The sequence below is a fragment of the Oncorhynchus mykiss genome, chromosome 30 (assembly GCF_057628025.1).
Source record: "Oncorhynchus mykiss isolate SJ-2025 chromosome 30, ASM5762802v1, whole genome shotgun sequence".
NCBI lineage: Eukaryota > Metazoa > Chordata > Actinopteri > Salmoniformes > Salmonidae > Oncorhynchus > Oncorhynchus mykiss.
The window spans coordinates 18,162,657-18,188,635 of NC_143051.1; the positions used below are offsets into that span (position 1 = coordinate 18,162,657).

At 45.3% G+C, this 25,979-nt stretch overlaps 1 protein-coding gene across 6 annotated transcripts in view; it reads left to right on the forward strand.

Moving 5' to 3' along the window:
* ctnnal1 (catenin (cadherin-associated protein), alpha-like 1) overlaps window positions 1-25,979 on the forward strand; it is a 132,141-nt gene that overhangs the window by 74,349 nt on the left and 31,813 nt on the right. For 2 of the 6 annotated variants that reach the window (XM_090227682.1, XM_036970839.2), the window contains 9 exons: window positions 4,419-4,606; window positions 7,080-7,199; window positions 10,696-10,785; window positions 12,563-12,733; window positions 13,316-13,516; window positions 15,593-15,682; window positions 21,746-21,904; window positions 22,216-22,308; window positions 25,639-25,804. In XM_090227682.1, coding sequence (XP_090083808.1) covers window positions 4,419-4,606; window positions 7,080-7,199; window positions 10,696-10,785; window positions 12,563-12,733; window positions 13,316-13,516; window positions 15,593-15,682; window positions 21,746-21,904; window positions 22,216-22,308; window positions 25,639-25,804 — 1,278 coding nt within the window. The remainder of the gene's footprint in view (window positions 1-4,418; window positions 4,607-7,079; window positions 7,200-10,695; window positions 10,786-12,562; window positions 12,734-13,315; window positions 13,517-15,592; window positions 15,683-21,745; window positions 21,905-22,215; window positions 22,309-25,638; window positions 25,805-25,979) is intronic. The other 4 variants (XM_090227683.1, XM_036970840.2, XM_036970842.2 and 1 more) reach the window with 3 other exon arrangements.

A 25,979-nucleotide genomic window follows, 5' to 3' on the forward strand; every position in this document is an offset into this window, starting at 1 on the left:
GCTACAGGGAAGTGACGTTGGTTATGTTCTTTCCTGAGGGGGGAAATGCAGAGACAGAACAGAACAGTATGAGTAAGGTTTGGAAAAGGAGAGAGCTGTGTAATTTGAGGCTGAAGTGTTTGTGTACCAGGCAGGCAGGGCTGCAGGCGTAATGAAGGGTATTCTGAGGTTTGCTTGCTCTGTCTTCTGGACAGAGTTCACTCATCTTCAGTATCTTCTCTCGCTCAGAGGGATATAGAGAGAGAGAATCTCGCCTGTTCTCAGCTGTCGGCAGTTGAATCCTTTGCTTAGACAGACAAATAGAGAAACTGGGACGTGTGACCTTGTGCCCCCCTCTTTCAACACTTTTCCATGAGCCCATGCAACTAAATATACCTACAAACGCCGACCTTTTATCTCTTCATCATAACTGTCCAGTCATTCTCCGAATAACTACCACATGCCGTGGGAGGAGGATATCTACACCGCAGCTATCAACGCTCTTTTAAAAGAAACAGAGTAATATATTTTTGAGCCGGCTTTGCAACTCTTATCAAGTGAAAAATAGCAGGATGAATAGGGGGTCAAAGCCTTGAGGCCCAATCAAAGTCTTATCCTGTTGATATATGAAGTCCAAAACAAAATCTCACAGGGTAAGAATTTAGAAGCCAACACTGGATAATAGGTTAATGTCGGGAGAAGAGGCATGTGTAACAGTGTGTTTAATCTCCCAGTGTGCTGATTTGAAAAGCGCTGAACCCAAACAAAAGCGAGCTGGTGGGGAGCGTCAGCCAGAGTGGCCCACTGTAGCCAATTTTATTCCTTCCACTCCTCCTTTCTTCCGTTGTCTTACCTTCTTCACTCTATTGAGGGAATATTTTACCTTTTTATTTATTTATTTATTTTACCTTTATTTAACCAGGTAGGCAAGTTGAGAACAAGTTCTCATTTACAATTGCGACCTGGCCAAGATAAAGCAAAGCAGTTCGACACATACAACAACGACAGAGTTACACATGGAGTAAAACAAACATACAGTCAATAATACAGTATAAACAAGTCTATATGCAATGTGAGCAAATGAGGTGAGATAAGGGAGGTAAAGGCAAAAAAGGCCATGGTGGCAAAGTAAATACAATATAGCAAGTAAAACACTGGAATGGTAGTTTTGCAATGGAAGAATGTGCAAAGTAGAAATAAAAATAATGGGGTGCAAAGGAGCAAAATAAATAAATTAATTAAATACAGTTGGGAAAGAGGTAGTTGTTTGGGCTAAATTATAGGTGGGCTATGTACAGGTGCAGTAATCTGTGAGCTGCTCTGACAGTTGGTGCTTAAAGCTAGTGAGGGAGATAAGTGTTTCCAGTTTCAGAGTTTTTTCTAGTTCGTTCCAGTCATTGGTAGCAGAGAACTGGAAGGAGAGGCGGCCAAAGAAAGAATTGGTTTTGGGGGTGACTAGAGAGATATACCTGCTGGAGCGTGTGCTACAGGTGGGAGATGCTATGGTGACCAGCGAGCTGAGATAAGGGGGGACTTTACCTAGCAGGGTCTTGTAGATGACATGGAGCCAGTGGGTTTGGCGACGAGTATGAAGCGAGGGCCAGCCAACGAGAGCGTACAGGTCGCAATGGTGGGTAGTATATGGGGCTTTGGTGACACAACGGATTGCTTTACCTTTACCGTTAAAAAGACAGAAAGTGAACTTTTCCCTCCGTCGTTCTGGGACGGAATGAAGTTGTCTTCTATGTGATGGAAAGAAAGAAAGAAAGAAAGAAAGAAAGAAAGAAGGGGAAAGGAAAGGAAGGTAAAGCTTTAAATCTGTGGGAAGAGGAGAATGATTGACGGCCTCTTAAAGTGTAGCCAGAGGGAGGAAGAGACGAGGCGAACCTCCTCCAGCGCAGGGAGGCAGGAAGGCAGGCAAAGACACAGGGAGACAGGCAGAGAGTGAGGGAAGCAAACAAGGAGGATGGAGGCAGGAAGGCATGCAGGCAGGCAAAGACACAGGGAGACAGGCAGGGAGTGAGGGAAGCAAACAAGGAGGATGGAGGCAGGAAGGCATGCAGGCAGGCAAAGACCCAGGGAGACAGGCAGGGAGTGAGGGAAGCAAACAAGGAGGATGGAGGCAGGAAGGCAGGCAAAGACTCAAGGAGACAGGCAGGGAGTGAGGGAAGCAAACAAGGAGGATGGAGGCAGGAAGGCAGGCAAAGACACAGGGAGACAGGCAGAGAGTGAGGGAAGCAAACAAGGAGGATGGAGGCAGGAAGGCATGCAGGCAGGCAAAGACACAGGGAGACAGGCAGGGAGTGAGGGAAGCAAACAAGGAGGATGGAGGCAGGAAGGCATGCAGTCAGGCAAAGACACAGGGAGACAGGCAGGGAGTGAGGGAAGCAAACAAGGAGGATGGAGGCAGGCAGGCATGCAGGCAGGAAGCGTAATGAAATTAATAAAAAAGGTGATTACGTTACTTTCATTTGGTGATCTCCATCATGGGGCGATGTCGTAGAGAGGGGGCAATGAGGCATAGTTGTTGGCTTCAATCTGTTCTGCTTGACCAGACCAAACATATTTTGCCGCTAGCTAAGGTTTTAGGAGGCAGATACTGTATTGAGAGTTTAGTGAGTGTGTAAAAGGGCACCACGGTCTTGTATCTCTCAAACGGTGTATGTCAGTGCAACATGCAGGCTGTAGACTACATAATATCACAATCACCCTGTTACAAGGCTCTTTTTATGGTCAGAACTCGGCCAGTTGCAAGACTCCACAGCTTTTAATAATTTCAAGTGTTCATCCCATTCCAATAGCAAGCAGCAGAAAACAAACAATTCCCATAAAAAGAGATCTTAGCGATAAAGAGAACAAGAAGACGAATGAGCAACACTGTTATAAAATTCTTGGGAAGCATGGAGGGGGACATTTGGCATAGCTTAATCAAACTCCATGCAGCTTCTGGACCGTATTCTGATGTTCAGCAATATTATTTGTGAGCTATGCTGAATGTTTCAGCTGGTTTGGGGGATTCTGGCATCCACAAGGGGCTGCGAATGCAATCAGTGCGTCGGTGCACTTTATTTTGGATTGCAAGCCAACCCAAACAAGGAGCCAAACCATGCAGCCAACGTGATACAAGTCTCCCCCCCTTCTCTCTCGCTCTCTCTCTACTGCCCGAGACTATTTTAGTTATGGTTCTTCAGCCCAGTATTTATATGTTGGTTTTCCTTTTCCATTTTGCACCCAGGGTTGTTTTGGAGTTTCGTGAAGGAATTAGCGACCCTCCAGTGCACCAGCCTCTCAGTTTGAAATGGCCTGGTCATGCCGCTCAGAGGGCGTGCCAGCTGGCCTTAGCATTGGCTGGCATCACATTGCTGCAGTGCCACCGAGCTGAATATAAGCCTGTCCAGGATGAGATGTTCCCACTGGGGTTTATGGTGCTACCGTTGACTGACAGGAGAGCAGAGGAGAAGAGAAGAGAAAGGAGGGGAGGAGCCTCTCAACTGTCACATAGGGCACCATGGGAAGGGAACCTAAAGGGTTTTATCTCTAACAAAGTGGAGCTGAATTCTGGATGTCACTTTTTAGTTTATGCAACTTTGAACACGTTTTGGGATAATGGGGTTTGCATGAAACCACTGTGAAGAAAGTTGACCAAGTATTAGAACATTTAGATAAAGTGATAATGTACGATACATTGTACCTCTGAAAATGTTGTATGGTGTTTCTATGCTGAATGATATAGAACAATTCCAAAAGATTTGATCATCATCACCCTCCCCCTTCTCCTCCTCTTTCTCCTCCTGACCATCATCATCACCCTCTCCCTTCTCCTCTTACTCCTTCTGATCATCATCATCCTCCCCTTCTCCTCCTCTTACTCCTCCTGACCATCATCATCATCACCCTCCCCCTTCTCCTCTTACTCCTCCTGACCATCATCATCACCCTCCCCCTTCTCCTCTTACTCCTCCTGACCATCATCATCACCCTCACCCTACTCCTCTTACTCCTCCTGATCATCATCATCACCCTCCCCATTCTCCTCTTACTCCTCCTGATCATCATCATCACCCTCCCCCTTCTCCTCCTCTTTCACCTCCTCCACAGATAACCAATAATCTATAAATAGGTTGAAAAAAGGGAATTTCATGCTTATCTGAACACTTGCAGCCATTCTCATGATGTGTCATTCATTTCACAATGTAAGAAATCAACATTTGAAGCATATGTCTTAGGACAGTTGCTCTTCTGAATGGCAATTAATGATTTATCAAATTCATTGCGGGAAAATTATACTTTTTCATTTCCGCTGTAAAACAGTATATCAGCAGATATATTGGTATCGGTAAGTTTTGTCCCCCCAACAATCGGAATTGGTATCAGACCCAAAAAACCTATCGGTCGGGCTCTAAAAACCATTATCATCCTCCGTCCTTTTTGTCCTCTAGGGGATGCCATAGCCCAGCTGACAGACGTTGGGACTGCGGTGACTCCCCCTGTGGACGGACGCACAACAGTGTTCAGTGACCGGACAGGCATGGTGAAGGCCGCCCGCATGCTCCTCTCCTCCGTCACCAAAGTCCTGGTCCTCGCAGACCGCATCGTTATCAAACAGATCATCACCTCACGCAACAAAGTAGGTCCCATCGTCATCAAACAGATCATCACCTCACGCAACAAAGTAGGTCCCATCGTCATCAAACAGATCATCACCTCACGCAACAAAGTAGGTCCCATCGTCATCAAACAGATCATCACCTCACGCAACAAAGTAGGTCCCATCGTCATCAAACAGATCATCACCTCACGCAACAAAGTAGGTCCCATCGTCATCAAACAGATCATTAAGTAGTTACCGCTTCCGACCACACAGTATAGATATAGGGCTTTAGATGCACACAGACTCACAGAACAAAGTAGGTACAGACAGAGTCTCTCACACACACACACACACACACACACACACACACACACACACACACACACACACACACACACACAGCACCCAGCACCCAGCACTGGCAACTCCATCCTCCTTCCAGTCTATCCGATCCTATCTGAGCTCCATGACACAGTACAGGAGAACTCCTCTGCTGCTGTGGAGATAATGGTGGGGGAGTAGCAGCACATTCACATAAAAGGACCAGGCCCTGTTTCTATTCCTGCTGCTTTCAGGAACGGGATGTGCTGTGTGTGTGCGTGTGTGGCTCTTAGAGGCGAGGGGGCACACACACACACACACAGACACACACACACACACACATACACAGAGTGTAAGGGCCTAATCACGTCCAGTAAGGCCTGTTTGGACAGACGGGCGACAGGTCTGCTCCCATTACTGGCAAACACAATTCAATTTTGAACCCTGTGTCTGTCTGATAACAGCATAGAGCTCCTGCCTGGCTTGCAGGATGTCACTACTGTTTACCCTCCTAGAGCCAAGCCACTCTCTCACACACACATGAACACACACACACACACACTGCTCCGGATGGATGGATCACGCTGTTTTATAATAGATCCATATTTCATGATGTTTTGGGGGGGTCTGAGAGGTGTTGAAGGTTTGATGCATTATGCATCGGCTGATTTTGTTCAGTGTTGCATGTCAGACAAAATGCATCTAAATGCAATACAGTTCACTAGTAGCATGTTATCAAGGTACGTGTCTTATAAAGTAGCTGAAGACATAGTAAGCTAATGATTTCTACATTTTCATGACAATAGTCATTCCTGTAACTATTGTATACATTAATACACCTTCATACATCATGGGTTCTGTTCCGTCTGTATTGCAGACAGATCCCAGGTTACCCTTTTAACACACCTTCATGCAACACAGAGTTCCGTCTGTATTGCAGACAGATCCCAGGTTGCCCTTTTAACACACCTTCATGCAACACAGAGTTCCGTCTGTATTGCAGACAGATCCCAGGTTATTGCAGACAGAACCCAGGTTACCCTTTTAACACACCTTCATGTAACACGGAGTTCTGTCTGTATTGCAGACAGATCCCAGGGTACCCTTTTAACACACCTTCATGCAACACAGAGTTCCGTCTGTATTGCAGACAGATCCCAGGTTATTGCAGACAGAACCCAGGTTACCCTTTTAACACACCTTCATGCAACACAGAGTTCCGTCTGTATTGCAGACAGATCCCAGGTTATTGCAGACAGAACCCAGGTTACCCTTTTAACACACCTTCATGTAACACAGAGTTCCGTCTGTATTGCAGGCAGATCCCAGGGTACCCTTTTAACACACCTTCATGTAACACAGAGTTCCGTCTGTAATGCAGACAGATCCCAGGTTATTGCAGACAGATCCCAGGGTACCCTTTTAACACACCTTCATGCAACACAGAGTTCCGTCTGTATTGCAGACAGATCCCAGGTTATTGCAGACAGAACCCAGGTTACCCTTTTAACACACCTTCATGCAACACAGAGTTCCGTCTGTATTGCAGACAGATCCCAGGTTATTGCAGACAGAACCCAGGGTACCCTTTTAACACACCTTCATGCAACACGGAGTGTGTTCCATTGTGTACAGTAGAGGTGATTGGGGTAAATCATTGTGATCTGATTGGTTTTTCAGATGCCCCACTCAGCCCCAAGGCCATTGCGATAACTCCTGAGACATGGTGACACCAACATTAATCCTCCTTCCTATTTCCCCGTTCACCAGACGATTGGAAGACAATACAACTTCTTGTCACAATGACCTTTTCCTGTTTCAACAGACAGGTCCTTCGTGTCGTCTCAGTCAATCAGTCATGACAAACTGCTCTACTGAACACTGCAGCTGGAAAAGCGTGGAAAGTGAAATGAATGGCCATCATTTGTATGGCGAGGCCAACATTAAGAATTTGCTTTGCTACCTCGTTCACATATCTTAAAGCAGCATTTTGCCAGCAGCAAAGGCATTCTGAGGTGTCAAAGTAGTAATATCTCTCACAGCAACTTTGCTCCCTCAAGACATGGTTCTGGCAGAAAGAAATGTGCCTTCTTTGAGTTCAGCATGTGGTGTTTAATTCAAGAGTTGTTGTGTGTAATGTGTAGGTGTGGGAGCCAATGGTAGTTACTGTAATAGTGTTCCTTCCCAGGTGCTAGTAACCTTGGAGCAGCTGGAGAGAGTGAGCACCTTCCAGGAGTTTGTCCAGATCTTCAGCCAGTTCGGGAATCAGATGGTGGAGTTCGCCCACCTGACCGGGGACAGACAGAATGTGAGTATCAATCCTCTCTGATCATATATTGGGCAAAGTCTTCCTTCTTTCCCCCTTCCTACCAAACACACTGTCATCCTACCAAACACTATGTGCCTCTCCACTCCCCATCAGCTCTTGATAAACACAGTCTGTCCAGAGGGGGGGGAGGGGTGAGACCCTTCAGATTGTGTACAGTGCCGTGTGCTGTTGGCTCCACATCCACTCAGACAGCAAGATGACTCAGATAGCAGGGTGTGTGTGACGAGCCCCTGCTACCCAGACACAGGTGCCGTTTGTCTAAACACACACACACACACACACACACACACAGATACACACAGATACACTCCAGGGCTTCTGCACAGGCTAGGAGTGTGTGTGTGTGTGTGTGTGTGTGTGTGTGTGTGTGTGTGTGTGTGTGTGTGTGTGTGTGTGTGTGTGTTTAGACAAACGGCATGAAAAATGGGTCAGATCTGACTCGCATATCAAAGGAGCGTTTACATCATGAAAGCAGAATATTGATATGCCTTGATACATTTTGACCGTCAAATCAAACAAACTCTCTATTTGAAATATATCAAGTGCAACATGTTCTATATATTACATTTTTTTTTTACAGAAATAATGAGGCCAGAAAAACTCTGGTGTTCCCCTGTAGTGTCAGCGTCTGCTAATCATGCTTTGATTCATACACAGTCTCTTTGTATGCATCCCTAATGGCTCCCTAGTCCCTGTTCCCAAAGCCCAATGGCTAATGCACTAGACAGGGAATAGGTTGCCATTTGGGATAATGGATAAGGTTTATCCAACTGCGTTAACTAGCTGTTGAAAAGTGTTATCGCTGTGCTGTAGGGAGAGAACGAATAATATTCAGCTTTCCTTCCCTTCTTTTTGTTTAAAGGGGTGTTTCACAAACATGCCACGTCCCCATCTCTCTCTCCGTCTGGAAATCTCCTGGCTCTTCTATTGAGAGACTAACCTAGCGAAGAGCAGGGGAATATAATAACACATCATCACATCTCCTTAGTAATCCATGGCTCTGCGCCTCGAGAAGTCGATTCAGCCTCTCCTGAAAAACACACACACACACACACACACACACACACACACACACACACACACTAAATCCCTACTGGAGGCTAAGTCTTTGAAACACAGAGAGAGGAGAGAGAGTCCATGGATGTAACTGAGATATCTAGTCTCCTGCCGACTGCGTAATGTTATCTACTGCATTGAGTCGTGCTTCACCAGGTTGGTCTATGAGTAAGAACTCTGATGGCCTGAGAACTAGGCTTTAACTTAACATAGCCTAATAACTCTGACATATCTTTCCCATCATAGGAATGTGGTCCATATGTGTTCAGCATGCTCTTTAGGAAGTGCACTATATGGTGAATAGGGTGCCATTTGGGATGTGGCCTTGGTCCACTAGTCCAGACCACTGGTAGGGTCAGACCCCACTGAGTCAGAGTGGGTTTGAGACTTGCTTCAGATCCCACTGGTGCTGTTAGGTCACTGTCAGTCGTGTTGTATTTAATCTTGAGAAATGGTTCTGTCTATTCGGTGGCTCACAAGATCATTCAAAGGGCTTTAACTGGGTCCCACTCACAAATCAGAGAAGTTTGGGAACCTGCTACTTCTCTAACTGTCCAGTGTTGGTCTCTGTCCTTTTGGACCTGAAGGGAAGCTTCTTCTCTTAAACCTATGTTCACACTGTATGCCTTAATATTGAAAACCAGTTTTGGACTACTGACTGTCCAAACAGCAAGTTACGTTACCAAATTGGATTTGTGTTTGTTCAGACAGCAGTTATTTGCTGACATGGCTACGCTAGTTGTCATAGTAACAATGGGTGTATACGCACTGGTAAAGACTGATTGGTGGTGGTGCACGTGCTTCCTATCACTCAGAAGTTATGTAGCATGCTAAGGTGACAACAGTGTCTGCCATGGACGTTTCCCAGGTGCTTTGAATGTTCAAAATCTGCGTGTTTTAAACACTTATAACTTCTTATGGGCAGGTGGGATGGTAGCGTTCCACCTGGCCAACATCCGGTGAAATTGTAGAGCGCGAAATTCAAAAATACCAAATTAAAATATTTAACATTCTTGTATACATGTGTTATACATCAAAATATAGCTTAACTTCTTGTTAATCCAGCTGCAGATTTTAAAAAGGCTTTACGGCGAAAGCAAACCATGCGATTATCTGAGGACAGCGCCCTGCATACAAACACATGAAAATCATATTTCAACCAGGCAGGTGCACCACAAAAGTCAGAAATAGCGATAACCTGAATGCCTTACCTTTGAAGATCTTCTTCTGTTGGCACTCCAAAATGTCCCAGAAACATCACAAATGGTCTTTTTGTTCGATAATGTCCTTCTTTTTGTCCCAAAAATGTCCATTTATTTGGCGCGTTTGATTCAGAAATACACCGGTTTCAACTCACCCAACATGCCTACAAAGTATCTAATAAATTACCTGTAAACTTGGTCCAAACATTTCAAACAATGTTCCTAATCCAACCTAATCTAACATTCACTAACACGTAAATAATCGATCAAATTTAAGACGGAATAAACTGTTTCTAATACCAGATAAAAACAATGTGAAGCGCGCTCCAGTTCACTCGCACCAAAACAGTAGAGTCCATATGGAGTGACACTTACAATGAATAGCACTACTTCTTCATTTCTCAAAAGAAAAACATTGAACCATTTCTAAAGACTGTTGACATCTGGTGGAAGCCATAGGAACTGCAACCAGATTCCTATTAATAAGGGTATCCCATAGAAAACCATTGAAATATTCTATGACCTTAATTTTCAGTTCCCCTGGATGGTTTGTCCTCGGGGTTTCACCTGCCATATCAGTTCTACTGTTCTACTCACAGACATTATTTTAACAGAAACTTTAGAGTGTCTATCCACATCTATCACTTATTTGCATATCCTAGCTTCTGGGCCTGAGTAACAGGCAGTTTACTTTGGGCATGCTTTTCATCCAGAGGTGAAAATACTGCCCCCTACCCAAGAGAGGTTAAAGCCTCAAAGGATAAGATGATCAAACGTTCAAAATGAATCATTTTTGGCTAGCAACAGCAGTCAACTAGCTAGCTAGGTAGCTGTTTAGCTTTCTGTCACATTCACTCATTTGTTTGTAAACAATGAACAAGCTAGTTAGCTGCCACATGTTCTCGTCAAACTGTTAACAGAGTAGCTAGCAAGCAACAAGATATTCCAAAGAACCACTTGAGGACAAAAACATCACATTTGACCTTTCAGACACAAGTCACATGGGCAGGAATCAGATTTGTATCTGACTTCAAACCACCTATGAAGGTGGTTTGAAATGTGTCTTGAAATATTAGATTCCATCTGCTTTTTTTCTGTTCAGGCTGCAGGAAAAAGAACAGATTCAAATCAGATATGCAAATAAATAGGATTTAAGTGACTTCAAACTGTCAATGTGAACACAGCTTAACTGCCCAGTGTTGGTCTCTGTCATTTAGGACCTGAAGGACGAGAATAAGAAGGCCAGGATGGCAGCAGCCAGAGCAGTGCTGGAGAAATGCACCATGATGCTGCTCACTGCGTCCAAGGTATGTACATCCTACCACTACTGCTAATGTAGTAGGTCAAAGCTGTGAGCTGGAAAACCTTAGTACTGCATGGGTGAAATTAGGCCTTATGGTGGTCATGTGAATTTTCATTCTTTTTTGGAATCAAACCAGTCTAACTTCTCACCTAAAACATAGTTTTTGTGTTAAATATACATTTGAAGTCGGATGTTTACATACACTTTAGCCAACACATTTAAACTCTGTTTTTCACAATTCCTGACATTTAATCCTAGTAAAAATTCCCTTAGGTCAGTTAGGATGACCACTTTATTTTAAGAATGTGAAATGTCAGAATAATAGTAGAGAAAATTATTTATTTCAGCTTTTATTTCTTTCATCACATTCCCAGTGGGTCAGAAGTTTATATACACTCAATTAGTATTTGGTAGCATGGCCTTTAAGTTGTTTAACTTGGGTCAAATGTTTCGGGTAGCCTTCCACAAGCTTCCTACAATAATTTGGGTGAATTTTGGCCGCTTCCTCCTGACAGAGCTGGTGTAACTGAGTCAGGTTTGTAGGCCTCCTTGCTCGCACACACTTTTTCAGTTCTGCCCACAAATGTTCTATAGGATTGAGGTCAGGGCTTTGTGATGGCCACTCCAATACCTTGACTTTGTTGTCCTTAAGCCATTTTGCCACAACTTTGGAAGTATGCTTGGGGTCATTGTCCATTTGGAAGACCCATTTGCTACCAAGCTCTGGACTCTTGAGATGTTGCTTCAATATATCCACATAATTTTCCTCCTCATGATGCCATCTATTTTGTGAAGTGCACCAGTCCCCCATAACATGATGCTGCCACCCCCTTGCTTCACGGTTGGGATGGTGTTCTTCGGCTTGCAAGCCTCCCGCTTTTTTATGGCGGTTTTGTAGCAGTGGCTTCTTCCTTGCTGAGCGGCCTTTCAGGTTATGTCGATGTAGGACTCGTTTTACTGTGGATATAGATACTTTAGTACCTGTTTCCTCCAGCATCTTCGCAAGGTCCTTTGCTGTTGTTCTGGGATTGATTTGCACTTTTCGCACCAAAGTGCGTTCCATCTCTAGGAGACACATCTCCTTTCTGAGCGGTATTACGGCTGTGTGGTCCCATGGTGTTTGTACTTGCGTGCTATTGTTTGTACAGATGAACGTGGTACCTTCAGGCATTTGGATATTGCTCCCAAGGATGAACCATTCTTGTGGAGGTCTACAATTGTTTTTTCTGAGGTCTTGACTGATCTATTTTGATTTTCCAATGATGTCAAGCAAAGAGGCACTGAGTTTGAAGGTAGGCCTTGAAATACATTCACAGGTACACCTCCAATTGACTCAAATGATGTCAATTAGCCTATCAGAAGCTTCTAAAGGCATGACACCATTTTCTGGAATTTTCCAAGCTGTTTAAAGGCAGAGTCAACTTAGTGTATGTAAACGTCTGACCCACTGGAATTGTGATACAGTGAATTATAAGTGAAATAATCTGTATGTTAGAAAAATTGTTGGAAAAATTACTTGTGTCATCCACAAAGTAGATGTCCTAACCAACTTGCCAAAACTATAGTCTGTTAAACAAGAAATATGTGGAGTGGTTGAAAAACGAGTTTTAATGACTCCAACCTAAGTGTATGTAAACTTCCGACTTCAACTGTATATACGAGGTAGAGGGACTGTATTACTACAATTGATTTCAAACATGGACTGTTTCTTCATCTGCTGCTTGGTTTTCAAATCATGTGCCAGATACTTGTAAAACCACGAGTCTCTCTCCTCCCTGCAGACTTGTCTCAGACACCCTGACTGCGAGTCGGCACGTATCAACAAAGACGCCGTGTTTCACCGCATGCGTTTCGCCCTGGAGCAGGTCATGGAGATCGTGACGGACGCTCGGCCCTGCGGGGAGACCAAGGTCCTTCCCCTCAGCATTTACACCGGCATCAAGGACTTCAAGGTGGGACGACAGGGGAGGACCGAGCCTGGGGGCTCCTTCCATATGTTGTTGTTTTTTGTGCCAGTTTGTGGGGGAAAAACACGTTTCTAAGTACCACGCAACAATGTGTTATAACACTGTACCTGCCTGTGTTAATACAGTATGCCGCTTTTGGCCTCTACATACAAAGATGAAGTATGCTAGGAGTTCTGTGCAAGTTCTTTAGAATAAGTCAATTATCCTAGCTTTGAATTGGATAATAGACTGCAACAGAGATCATAGCGCTTTCTAATGATCTTCTCTGTCTCTGCCTGTGTCTCTGTCTCTGCCTGTGTCAATTCAATTTTTGGCATGACAAATAGTTTTTGTATTCACTATTGTCTCTGTCTCTGTGTTTCTATGTCTGTGTCCCTCTCTGTGTCTCTGTCTGTGTCTCTGTGTCTCTCTCTGTGTATCTCTCCATCTCTCTGTCTGTGTCTCTGTCTCTATGTCTCTGTCTGTGTCTCTGTCGCTGTGTCTCTCTCTGTCTGTGCCTCCCTGTCTGTGTCTCTGTCTCTGTGTTTTTCTCTGTGTGTATGTCTGTGTCTCTGTCTGTGATCCCAGTCAAACGTGGAAGGTCTGCGTGAGGGTCTGTACTTGCTGCCCCACCAGGCTCTGTCTGGCCAGCTAGAGGCGGTGGTGGAGAGGACAGAGGACTTCACTGACTCTGCCTACACCAGCCACGAGCACCGAGAGGGCATCCTGCAGCTCTGCCAGCTCGTCCGCCAGGACACTGACCAGCTCATCACAGCCTGGATGGAGGCAGTATGTGGCCGTTCACAGGGCATACACGCCCATATAAACACTCACATGCATACACACAAGCACAGAGACACACAGGGACACACAAACATGTATACAAGTACTCACACAGATATGTGATAGATATGTACTCATACTTCTACATGGTTAAGAGCACACATACAGTATGTTATGATTTAACACATGCATATGCACATTTACACGTGCAAATACCCACAGACCTCTTTTCCTTTTCACACACATTTTATTCAACCTTTATTTAACCAGGTTAGTCTCGTTGAGATAAAAATCTGTTTTTCAAGAGAGACCTGGAACACACACATTCACCTTCTCTCTGTATCTCCTTTCTATATTGTCAGTGAATGTCCTTGAGCTGTCAAGTGATTCTCTGGGTGACAAATGAATCACACTGCAGGAGTGTAGTTGCATGACCTTGTGTACTGTTGATAGGTTTACAGATCATGTGGAGGAGAAGTATAGAATATCCAGCCTTTTCACACTACCCTCCTGTATGCTACTATGCAGTACTATTTTCCTTATTTCAGTATGGTTGTTTCCATACAGGATTTACCCTAGTGTTTTACCCAAAAGGCTGAGACTTGTCTGTTTCCATCTACGCGGGCCGGTACCCGTGTCTCTGGCAGACCTGCTCTCACTTGGGGCCAAAGCCAGGCCCCTGGTACTTTTCAGCTTGCATTTACATAACAGTGGATAACTGTGAACTGTTACACCTCACAAGGCAACTGTTTTGATTATGCAGAGGTTGTTGATTCTGCTCTTCACAAGTCTTCACTGTCAGCCCCAGCTTTGGAAACACAATGTCCCTAATATAACAGGTATGCACTAGTGTAACATAAGGGTGTATACACTAGTGTAACATAAGGGTGTATACACTAGTGTAACATATGGGTGTATACACTAGTGTAACATAAGGGTGTATACACTAGTGTAACATAAGGGTGTATGCACTAGTGTAACATAAGGGTGTATGCACTAGTGTAACATAAGGGTGTATGCACTAGTGTAACATAAGGGTGTATGCACTAGTGTAACATAAGGGTGTATACACTAGTGTAACATAAGGGTGTATGCACTAGTGTAACATAAGGGTGTATGCACTAGTGTAACATAAGGGTGTATGCACTAGTGTAACATAAGGGTGTATACACTAGTGTAACACTGGTGTTGCAGTATATAGGAGTAAGATCTAACTTGAAGTCAGGCTCGTTGTATGAATAGATATCCACTTGACTCCACTGATAACACGGACACATTGTGTTCTCTGTCTCTCTCTTGACACCTCGCTCAAAAGATTCTCCTTGGATACCGAAACTTGGAGGTTTTATACAATGTGTTTTTGGTTTAAGCTGGTATAACGATGTGAAAGTAGAGGCCACAGTTCCACTGACAGATTGAATGGAATCAGAGCTACAACACATTGAAGGATTGATTCCCTGGTGAGACACATTCCCACAACGTGCGTCACTAGCTGGATCCCAGGGTCTGTTTGTGTTTCTCCACTCAATTCAGTAGAAACAGAGAGGGTGTGAGAAGGTGTTACTCCACTCATTTAAGTGGAAACCGAGAGAGTGATATGAGGGGGTGTGGTGAGTGGGTCAAAGACAAATCATCTGATGCCTCCTGCTTGTTTGACAGTGTTTTGACACCCTGCTTTAATCCTGTCTGTGCAAGGTTGGTACTGCCCACCTGCCTCCTTGGCCTAAGAACCTGTGTCTGAAACGATTATGTTTTAATCGTTTTTGGTGTCTCTGTGTTGGTGAAGCAGAAGGGATCTCAATTCAATTCAAGGGGCTTTATTGGCATATGAAACATATGTTAACATTGCCAAAGCAATCGAGCGATCTCTCTCTCTCTCTCTCTCTCTCTCTCTCTCTCCCCTCTCTGTCTCTCTGATAGGGACTGAACAGGTTTGTGTGATCTGGTGTGGGTCAGAAACTGACTTCTCCTTCCTCTGCAGAGACAGGACACGTCCAAGGCAGCAGTCCATGATTTATGTGACAACTCTTATCTTTTCCCACTCCCTCCCTCCTTTCTTTTTGTTTGTATCTTTCTTTCAAGAAGCAGTCTCTAAATGCTAAAGAGGCCACGGAGGAGATGGAGCTGTCTATACTGAAGACCTGCCAAAGTGTCTACGAACTCCGCAGAGAGGTGAGTCCTGTAACCCCATGCTCCTACCCAGAATGCTTCACTGTTTGGCATGCCAAGGGGTTCAGTCCTAGAGCAGAAATGTCTGTAGTTTTCTGTACTCCATCACAGTTTGTCTGTATCTCTTGCTCTTTTTTATCTTTGATATGCCCACATCACTCTCTCTGTGTTTCTCTCTCTGTTCTCTCTTTATCCTCTAGGGTACACTGCCACTCTCCCTATTCCTTTCACTCTTTCTCTCTCTGACTTGTTCTTTCTCTCTCTGCCTTGTCCATTCTCTCTCTGACCTGCTCTTTCTCTCTCTGACATGCTCTTTCTCTCCTTGACTTGCTCTTTCTCTCTCTGACATGCTCTTTCTCTCTCTGCCTTGCTCTTTCTCTCTCTGACATGCTCTTTCTCTCTCTGACTTGCTCTTTCTCTCTCTGACATGCTTTTTCTCTCTCTGCCTTGCTCTTTCTCCCTCTCTCTCTCTGCCTTGCTCTTTCTCTCTCTCTCTGACTTGCTCTTTCTCTCTCTGCCTTGCTCTTTCTCTCTCTCTCTGCCTTGCTCTTTCTCTCTCTGCCTTGCTCTCTCTACTCTCTCTGCCTTGCTTTTTGTCTCTCTCTCCCTGCCTTGCTCTTTCTCTCTCTAACTTGCTCTTCTCTCTCTGCCTTGCTCTTTCTCTCTCTCTCTGACTTGCTCTTTTTCTCTCTGCCTTGCTCTTTCTCTCTCTCTCTCTCTGCCTTGCTCTTCTCTCTCTGCCTTGCTCGCTCTACTCTCTCTGCCTTGCTCTTTGTCTCTCTCTCCCTGCCTTGCTCTTTCTCTCTCTAACTTGCTCTCTCTCTCTCTGCCTTGCTCGTTCTCTCTCTAACTTGCTCTTGCTCTCTCTGCCTTGCTCTTTCTCTCTCTCTCTCTAACTTGCTCTTTCTCTCTCTGACTTGCTCTTTCTCTCTCTGCCTTGCTCTTTCTCTCTCTGCCTTGCTCTTTCTCTCTCTGCCTTGCTCTTTCTCTCTCTCTCTGACTCGCTCTTTCTCTCTCTCTCTCTGCCTTGCTCTTTCTCTCTCTGACTTGCTCTTTCTCTCTCTAACTTACTCTTTCTCTCTCTCTCCCTGCCTTGCTCTTTCTCTCTCTAACTTGCTCTTTCTCTCTCTGCCTTGCTCTTTCTCTCTCTCTCTCTCTCTCTAACTTGCTCTTGCTCTCTCCGCCTTGCTCTTTCTCTCTCTCTCTCTAACTTGCTCTTTCTCTCTCTGACTTGCTCTTTCTCTCTCTGCCTTGCTCTTCTCTCTCTGCCTTGCTCTTTCTCTCTCTCTCTCTGACTTGTTCTTTCTCTCTCTCTCTCTCTCTCTCTCTAACTTGCTCTTTCTCTCTCTGCATTGCTCTTTCTCTCTCTGCCTTGCTATTTCTCTCTCTGACTTGCTCTTTCTCTCTCTGACTTGCTCTTTCTCTCTCTAACTTACTCTTCTCTCTCTGCCTTGCTCTTTCTCTCTCTCTCTCTCTAACTTGCTCTTTCTCTCTCTGCCTTGCTCTTTCTCTCTATCTCTCTAACTTGCTCTCTCTCGCTCTGCCTTGCTCTCTCTACTCTCTCTGCCTTGCTTTTTGTCTCTCTCTCCCTGCCTTGCTCTTTCTCTCTCTAACTTGCTCTCTCTCTGCCTTGCTCTTTCTCTCTCTCTCTCTAACTTGCTCTTGCTCTCTCTGCCTTGCTCTTTCTCTCTCTCTCTCTCTAACTTGCTCTTTCTCTCTCTGACTTGCTCTTTCTCTCTCTGCCTTGCTCTTTCTCTCTCTGCCTTGCTCTTTCTCTCTCTGCCTTGCTCTTTCTCTCTCTCTCTCTGACTCGCTCTTTCTCTCTCTCTCCCTGCCTTGCTCTTTCTCTCTCTGCCTTGCTCTTTCTCTCTCTGCCTTGCTCTTCTCTCTTTGCCTTGCTCTTTCTCTCTCTGACTTGCTCTTTCTCTCTCTAACTTACTCTTTCTCTCTCTCCCTGCCTTGCTCTTTCTCTCTCTAAGTTGCTCTCTCTCTCTCTGCCTTGCTCTTTCTCTCTGCCTTGCTCTTTCTCTCTCTGCCTTGCTCTTTCTCTCTCTGACTTGCTCTTTCTCTATCTCTCTCTGACTTGCTCTTTCTCTCTCTGACTTGCTCTTTCTCTCTCTGCTTTGCTCTTTCTCTCTCTCTCTCTAACTTGCTCTTGCTCTCTCTGCCTTGCTCTTTCTCTCTCTCTCTCTCTGACTTGCTCTTTCTCTCTCTGCCTTGCTCTTTCTCTCTGCCTTGCTCTTGCTCTCTCTGCCTTGCTCTTTCTCTCTCTCTCTCTAACTTGCTCTTTCTCTTTCTGACTTGCTCTTTCTCTCTCTGCCTTGCTCTTTCTCTCTCTGCCTTGCTCTTTCTCTCTCTCTCTCTGACTTGCTCTTTCTCTCTCTCTCTCTCTCTCTCTCTAACTTGCTCTTTCTCTCTCTGCATTGCTCTTTCTCTCTCTGCCTTGCTCTTTCTCTCTCTGACTTGCTCTTTCTCTCTCTGACTTGCTCTTTCTCTCTCTAACTTACTCTTTCTCTCTCTGCCTTGCTCTTTCTCTCTCTCTCTCTGACTTGCTCTTTCTCTCTCTCTCTCTCTCTCTCTCTAACGTGCTCTTTCTCTCTCTGCCTTGCTCTTTCTCTCTCTGCCTTGCTCTTTCTCTCTCTCTCTCTCTGCCTTGCTCTTTCTCTCTCTGACTTGCTCTTTCTCTCTCTGCCTTGCTCTTTCTCTCTCTCTCTCTGACTTGCTCTTTCTCTCTCTGACTTGCTCTTTCTCTCTCTAACTTACTCTTTCTTTCTCTGCCTTGCTCTTTCTCTCTCTCTCTAACTTGCTCTTTCTCTCTCTGCCTTGCTCTTTCTCTCTCTCTCTCTCTGACTTGCTCTTTCTCTCTCTGCCTTGCTCTTTCTCTCTGCCTTGCTCTTTCTCTCTCTGCCTTGCACTTTCTCTCTCTGCCTTGCTCTTTCTCTCTCTCTCTCTAACTTGCTCTTTCTCTCTCTGCCTTGCTCTTTCTCTCTCTCTCTCTAACTTGCTCTGCCTTGCTCTCTCTCTCTCTGCCTTGCTCTTTCTCTCTCTCTCTCTGCCTTGCTCTTTCTCTCTCTGACTTGCTATTTCTCTCTCTGACTTGCTCTTTCTCTCTCTGCCTTGCTCTTTCTCTCTCTGCCTTGCTCTTTCTCTCTCTGACTTGCTCTTTCTCTCTCTGCCTTGCTCTTTCTCTCTCTGCCTTGCTCTTTCTCTCTCTCTCTCTGACTTGCTCTTTCTCTCTCTGCCTTGCTCTTTCTCTCTGCCTTGCTCTTTCTCTCTCTGCCTTGCTCTTTCTCTCTCTGACTTGCTCTTTCTCTATCTCTCTCTGACTTGCTCTTTCTCTCTCTGACTTGCTCTTTCTCTCTCTGCCTTGCTCTTTCTCTCTCTCTCTCTGACTTGCTCTTTCTCTCTCTGCCTTGCTCTTTCTCTCTGCCTTGCTCTTTCTCTCTCTGCCTTGCTCTTTCTCTCTCTGACTTGCTCTTTCTCTATCTCTCTCTGACTTGCTCTTTCTCTCTCTGACTTGCTCTTTCTCTCTCTGCTTTGCTCTTTCTCTCTCTCTCTCTAACTTGCTCTTGCTCTCTCTGCCTTGCTCTTTCTCTCTCTCTCTCTCTGACTTGCTCTTTCTCTCTCTGCCTTGCTCTTTCTCTCTGCCTTGCTCTTTCTCTCTCTGACTTGCTCTTTCTCTCTCTGACTTGCTCTTTCTCTTTCTGACTTGCTCTTTCTCTCTCTGACTTGCTCTTTCTCTCTCTGCCTTGCTCTTTCTCTCTCTGCCTTGCTCTTTCTCTCTCTCTCTCTGCCTTGCTCTTTCTCTCTCTGCCTTGCTCTTTCTCTCTCTGCCTTGCTCTTTCTCTCTCTCTCTCTGCCTTGCTCTTTCTCTCTCTCTCTCTGCCTTGCTCTTTCTCTCTCTGACTTGCTCCTTCTCTCTCTGACTTGCTCCTTCTCTCTCTGACTTGCTCTTTCTCTCTCTGCCTTGCTCTTTCTCTCTCTGCCTTGCTCTTTCTCTCTCTGACTTGCTCTTTCTCTCTCTGCCTTGCTCTTTCTCTCTCTGCCTTGCTCTTTCTCTCTCTCTCTCTGACTTGCTCTTTCTCTCTCTGCCTTGCTCTTTCTCTCTGCCTTGCTCTTTCTCTCTCTGCCTTGCTCTTTCTCTCTCTGACTTGCTCTTTCTCTATCTCTCTCTGACTTGCTCTTTCTCTCTCTGCTTTGCTCTTTCTCTCTCTCTCTCTAACTTGCTCTTGCTCTCTCTGCCTTGCTCTTTCTCTCTCTCTCTCTAACTTGCTCTGCCTTGCTCTTTCTCTCTCTGCCTTGCTCTTTCTCTCTCTCTCTCTGACTTGCTCTTTCTCTCTCTGCCTTGCTCTTTCTCTCTGCCTTGCTCTTTCTCTCTCTGCCTTGCTCTTTCTCTCTCTGACTTGCTCTTTCTCTCTCTCTCTGACTTGCTCTTTCTCTCTCTGACTTGCTCTTTCTCTCTCTGACTTGCTCTTTCTCTCTCTGACTTGCTCTTTCTCTCTCTGACTTGCTCTTTCTCTCTCTGACTTGCTCTTTCTCTCTCTGCCTTGCTCTTTCTCTCTCTGCCTTGCTCTTTCTCTCTCTCTCTGACTTGCTCTTCCTCTCTCTGCCTTGCTCTTTCTCTCTCTGCCTTGCTCTTTCTCTCTCTCTCTCTCTGCCTTGCTCTTTCTCTCTCTGACTTGCTCTTTCTCTCTCTGACTTGCTCTTTCTCTCTCTGACTTGCTCTTTTTCTCTCTCTGCCTTGCTCTTTCTCTCTCTGCCTTGCTCTTTCTCTCTCTGCCTTGCTCTTTCTCTCTCTGACTTGCTCTTTCTCTCTCTGCCTTGCTCTTTCTCTCTCTGACTTGCTCTTTCTCTCTCTGACTTGCTCTTTCTCTCTTTGCCTTGCTCTTTCTCTCTCTGCCTTGCTCTTTCTCTCTCTGCCTTGCTCTTTCTCTCTCTCTCTCTGACTTGCTCTTTCTCTCTCTGCCTTGCTCTTTCTCTCTGCCTTGCTCTTTCTCTCTCTGCCTTGCTCTTTCTCTCTCTGACTTGCTCTTTCTCTATCTCTCTCTGACTTGCTCTTTCTCTCTCTGACTTGCTCTTTCTCTCTCTGCTTTGCTCTTTCTCTCTCTCTCTCTAACTTGCTCTGCCTTGCTCTTTCTCTCTCTGCCTTGCTCTTTCTCTCTGCCTTGCTCTTTCTCTCTCTGCCTTGCTCTTTCTCTCTCTGACTTGCTCTTTCTCTCTCTGACTTGCTCTTTCTCTCTCTGACTTGCTCTTTCTCTCTCTGCCTTGCTCTTTCTCTCTCTGCCTTGCTCTTTCTCTCTCTGACTTGCTCTTTCTCTCTCTGCCTTGCTCTTTCTCTCTCTGCCTTGCTCTTTCTCTCTCTCTCTCTGACTTGCTCTTTCTCTCTCTGCCTTGCTCTTTCTCTCTCTGCCTTGCTCTTTCTCTCTCTCTCTGCCTTGCTCTTTCTCTCTCTGACTTGCTCTTTCTCTCTCTGACTTGCTCTTTCTCTCTCTGACTTGCTCTTTCTCTCTCTGCCTTGCTCTTTCTCTCTCTGCCTTGCTCTTTCTCTCTCTGACTTGCTCTTTCTCTCTCTGCCTTGCTCTTTCTCTCTCTGCCTTGCTCTTTCTCTCTCTGACTTGCTCTTTCTCTCTCTGCCTTGCTCTTCTCTCTCTGCCTTGCTCTTTCTCTATCTCTCTCTGACTTGCTCTTTCTCTCTCTGCCTTGCTCTTTCTCTCTGCCTTGCTCTTTCTCTCTCTGCCTTGCTCTTTCTCTCTCTGACTTGCTCTTTCTCTCTCTCTCTCTGACTTGCTCTTTCTCTCTCTGACTTGCTCTTTCTCTCTCTGACTTGCTCTTTCTCTTTCTGCCTTGCTCTTTCTCTCTCTGACTTGCTCTTTCTCTCTCTGCCTTGCTCTTTCTCTCTCTGACTTGCTCTTTGTCTCTCTGACTTGCTCTTTCTCTCTCTGCCGTGTTCTCCTTCTGTCTTACTCTTGTTTTCTCTTTCTGCTACCATTGTGCAGCCAGGCATAGAAAAGATACAAAACATACACACATATTCACCCCCTCTCTTCCCTTCTCCCTTCTGTCCAGCTTCATAAGGTGGCGGTGGGGCGGGCGGCGGACCAGCTGAAGCTGCACACGGAACACCTGCCTCTGCGGGCCCTGAAGGCCTCGGGGGGCGAGGGCAACCTGGAGGCTGTGGCAGAGTACGCCCGCACACTCGGCGAGCAGAAAGAACAGCTGGTGGAGGTGAGAGAAGCTCACTGGGCTGGGGAGGTTGACTTAAGTCTGTTGAGTCTACTTGATCAAGTCACCATTGAAGCAGAATAAAGTATTCAATTCGATCCACAGCAATCCAACCTCGTATCCATCTCTATATCTGAGGTATATGGACATGTGTGATGTGGGATACTGGCTTTGGAAGCCTGTATGTATTTTTTCAATTGAAACATTTGGATAAGTATCTCTATCTGTTGTTGGCATCAACATGTAGGTCTGTGTCTGCTGCTCATATCCAGTTATATTGATGTTAGACGTCGATGTTCTTTGTCCTGTTCCAGACTTGTCGTCTGCTGTGTCACGTCTCGGGGACAGAGCCTCTGGAGATCACCTGTATACACGCTGAGGAGACCTTCCACGTCATCGGCCCCCAGGTAACACACACTGACAGGTAACACACACTGACAGGTAACACACACACTGACAGATAAAACACACACTGACAGGTAAAACACACACACACTAACAGGTAAAACACACACTGACAGGTAAAACACACACTTACAGGTAACACACACACTGACAGGTAAAACACACACTGACAGGTAAAACAAACACTGACAGGTAACACACACTTACAGGTAACACACACACTGACAGGTAAAACACACACTGACAGGTAACACACACTTACAGGTAACACACACACTGACAGATAAAACACACACTGACAGGTAAAACACACACACTGACAGGTAAAACACACACTGACAGGTAAAACAAACACTGACAGGTAAAACACACACACTGACAGGTAACACACACTGACAGGTAAAACACACACTGACAGGTAAAACACACACTGACAGGTAACACACACTGACAGGTAAAACACACACTGACAGGTAAAACACACACTGACAGGTAAAACACACACACTGACAGGTAACACACACTGACAGGTAAAACAAACACTGACAGGTAAAACACACACTGACAGGTTAAACACACACTTACAGGTAACACACACACTGACAGATAAAACACACACTGGCAGGTAAAACACACACACTGACAGGTAAAACACACACTGACAGGTAAAAGACACACACACTGACAGGTAAAACACACACACACTGACAGGTAAAACACACACTGACAGATAAAACAAACACTGACAGGTAAAACACACACTGACAGGTAAAACACACACTGACAGGTAAAACAAACACTTACAGGTAACACAAACACTGACAGGTAACACACACACTGACAGGTAACACACACGCTGACAGGTAAAACACACACACACTGACAGGTAACACACACACTGACAGGTAACACACACACTGACAGGTAACACACACACTGACAGGTAAAACACACATAGTGAAAGGTAACACACACACTTACAGGTAAAACACACACACTGACAGGTAAAACACACACACTGACAGGTAACACACACACTGACAGGTAACAAACACACTGACAGGTAACACACACACTGACAGGTAAAACACACACACTGACAGGTAAAACACACACACTTACAGGTAAAACACACACACTGACAGGTAAAACACACACTTACAGGTAAAACACACACACTGACAGGTAAAACACACACACTGACAGGTAAAACACACACACTGACAGGTAAAACACACACTTACAGGTAAAACACACACACTGACAGGTAAAACACACACACTGACAGGTAAAACACACACACTGACAGGTAACACACACACACTGACAGGTAACACACACACCCCCTGACAGGTAACACACACACACTGACAGGTAACACACACACTGACAGGTAACACACACACTGACAGGTAAAACACACACACTGACAGGTAACACACACACGCCTTGACAGGTAACACACACACACTGACAGGTAACACACACACCCATTGACAGGTAACACACACACACACTGACAGGTAACACACACACACTGACAGGTAGCACACACACACTGACAGGTAAGACACACACTGACAGGTAACGCACACCCACACATACGCATCACACTCACACTGGAAATGGGCCCCTGAAGGGCCAAAACAAGACACATGAGATGGCATAGTCCTGATCATGTCTGATACAGTCCATGTTGCGACAGAAACTTGATAATCTGTATAACCTCTCCATTATCAAGGTTCAGTTTTTCAGCACATCCCCTGTCATCTAGATCCCTTATAGCTTCAACACCATACATTAAACACAGCCAACACATCCCCTGTCATCTAGATCCCTTATAGCTTCAACACCATACATTAAACACAGCCAACACATCCCCTGTCATCTAGATCCCTTATAGCTTCAACACCATACATTAAACACAGCCAACACATCCCCTGTCATCTAGATCCCTTATAGCTTCAACACCATACATTAAACACAGCCAACACATCCCCTGTCATCTAGATCCCTTATAGCTTCCACACCATACATTAAACACAGCCAACCATTGCAGAAAAAGACATTAAGACTTCATCTGATACATGGGGAAATAACTCAGACAACCACATGCACACAAGTCAGAGTGCATCACCCCCAGTGTGCTGCATTTAATTGGCAATTACCCGCAGGAGTCCCTTTATTATCATTGAAAGACACGCACAGACACACACACACACACACACACACACACACACACACACACCAGTATCATCCCTCCCTGCTGGGCGGTGGCTCCCTCTCTGTGACCTTATTGATTGGTTGACCTTTGAGCTTATGAGCTCAGTCATTACTGCGGGGTCATGCAGCGTCTGACGTTACCGCGGGAGGATCATCACATTTCACACTATACCCCCAGCAGCAGATAAAGACCTTCCCGACGGCCTGGAAGACCAAACATAATTAGAAAAGTGGGGAACAAAACTAATGCCCTGCCCACTGAAGATTGTGTGTAATGGAACAAATCCACCCCCACACTGAAAGGTAATGATCCGGTGTAACTCCGGTGTCTCTGCTGTCAACATTGTACGAGACTGAGGCCTGTTTCCATTCAAATCACCCTCTCCTTTTCTTGGGTCCCTTGTTGGTCTTCCCTCAAAGAGTCAACTGGTCTGGATAGGTACTGCTGTGAGTAACATAGTAATAGCTCCACTTAAGGTAACGTTTCCCATGTGGGGTTGCCTGATTTTGAAAATGGGGTCGCGAGAGAAATGGTGAAATAAAATTTTGGAGCAAAAATATAAAATAATGAAAGCGTTTTCCTCCTACAGATGTGGCTCAGTCGTGTGAACGGTTTAAGCTATAAAATATTATGACCCCGTCACTGGAAGACTCTCAGGAACACGCATGTGTCTGTTTCCTTCTTCAATGCCAACAAGCCTCATTAGAACAGAGTGGACAATACCAGGCACTAAGTCAGACTGGGAGGAAAAGATCATACATAATTATTAGCTGAGAACATTCTGAACTTCCCAATAGCTTTCTGAAGCATTTCAATCACTTCAAACCAGTACTTTTGAAATACTGTAAAAAGTACTGTCAGACTCATTTGTAATAGGCTGTCAAATAAAAAATGATTACATCATTTTTGTTATATGGTGGGGTCATGAAACAAATGTGATATCAAAATGGGGTCGGGGGTCAAAAAGTTTGGGATCCCCTGACTTAAGGTAGAACTTAGTGCACCTTATCAAAACACTTTCACAGTCCAATACAGTGTAAAACATAGCTACTCCATCTACTCACTCCCTCCCTCCCTCTCTCTCTCCCCCCTTCCTCTCTCCTGTCAGATCATCTCTGCAGCCCAGACGCTGGCCCTGCACCCATCCAGTAAGATTGCCAAGGAGAACCTGGATGTGTTCTGTGAGGCCTGGGAGTCCCAGCTCTGTGACATGGCAGTGCTGCTAAGGGAGATCAACGACGTGTTCGAGGGCCGCCGAGGTGGGGCTGCCAGTGGTAGGAGAGGGGGAGAGGGATGGGTGTGTGTTATGGGCAGTCGCAGGAGAGGGTTGTCGTAGGACAGCTCACCACAAGCCGTGGTTGTTTTTACTCTCTGTCTCTCGCTGAGCTTTGGTAGTCTAAAATGTATTGATCCTATTCATAGACAGTTAAATCTCTATAACCGTAGTTG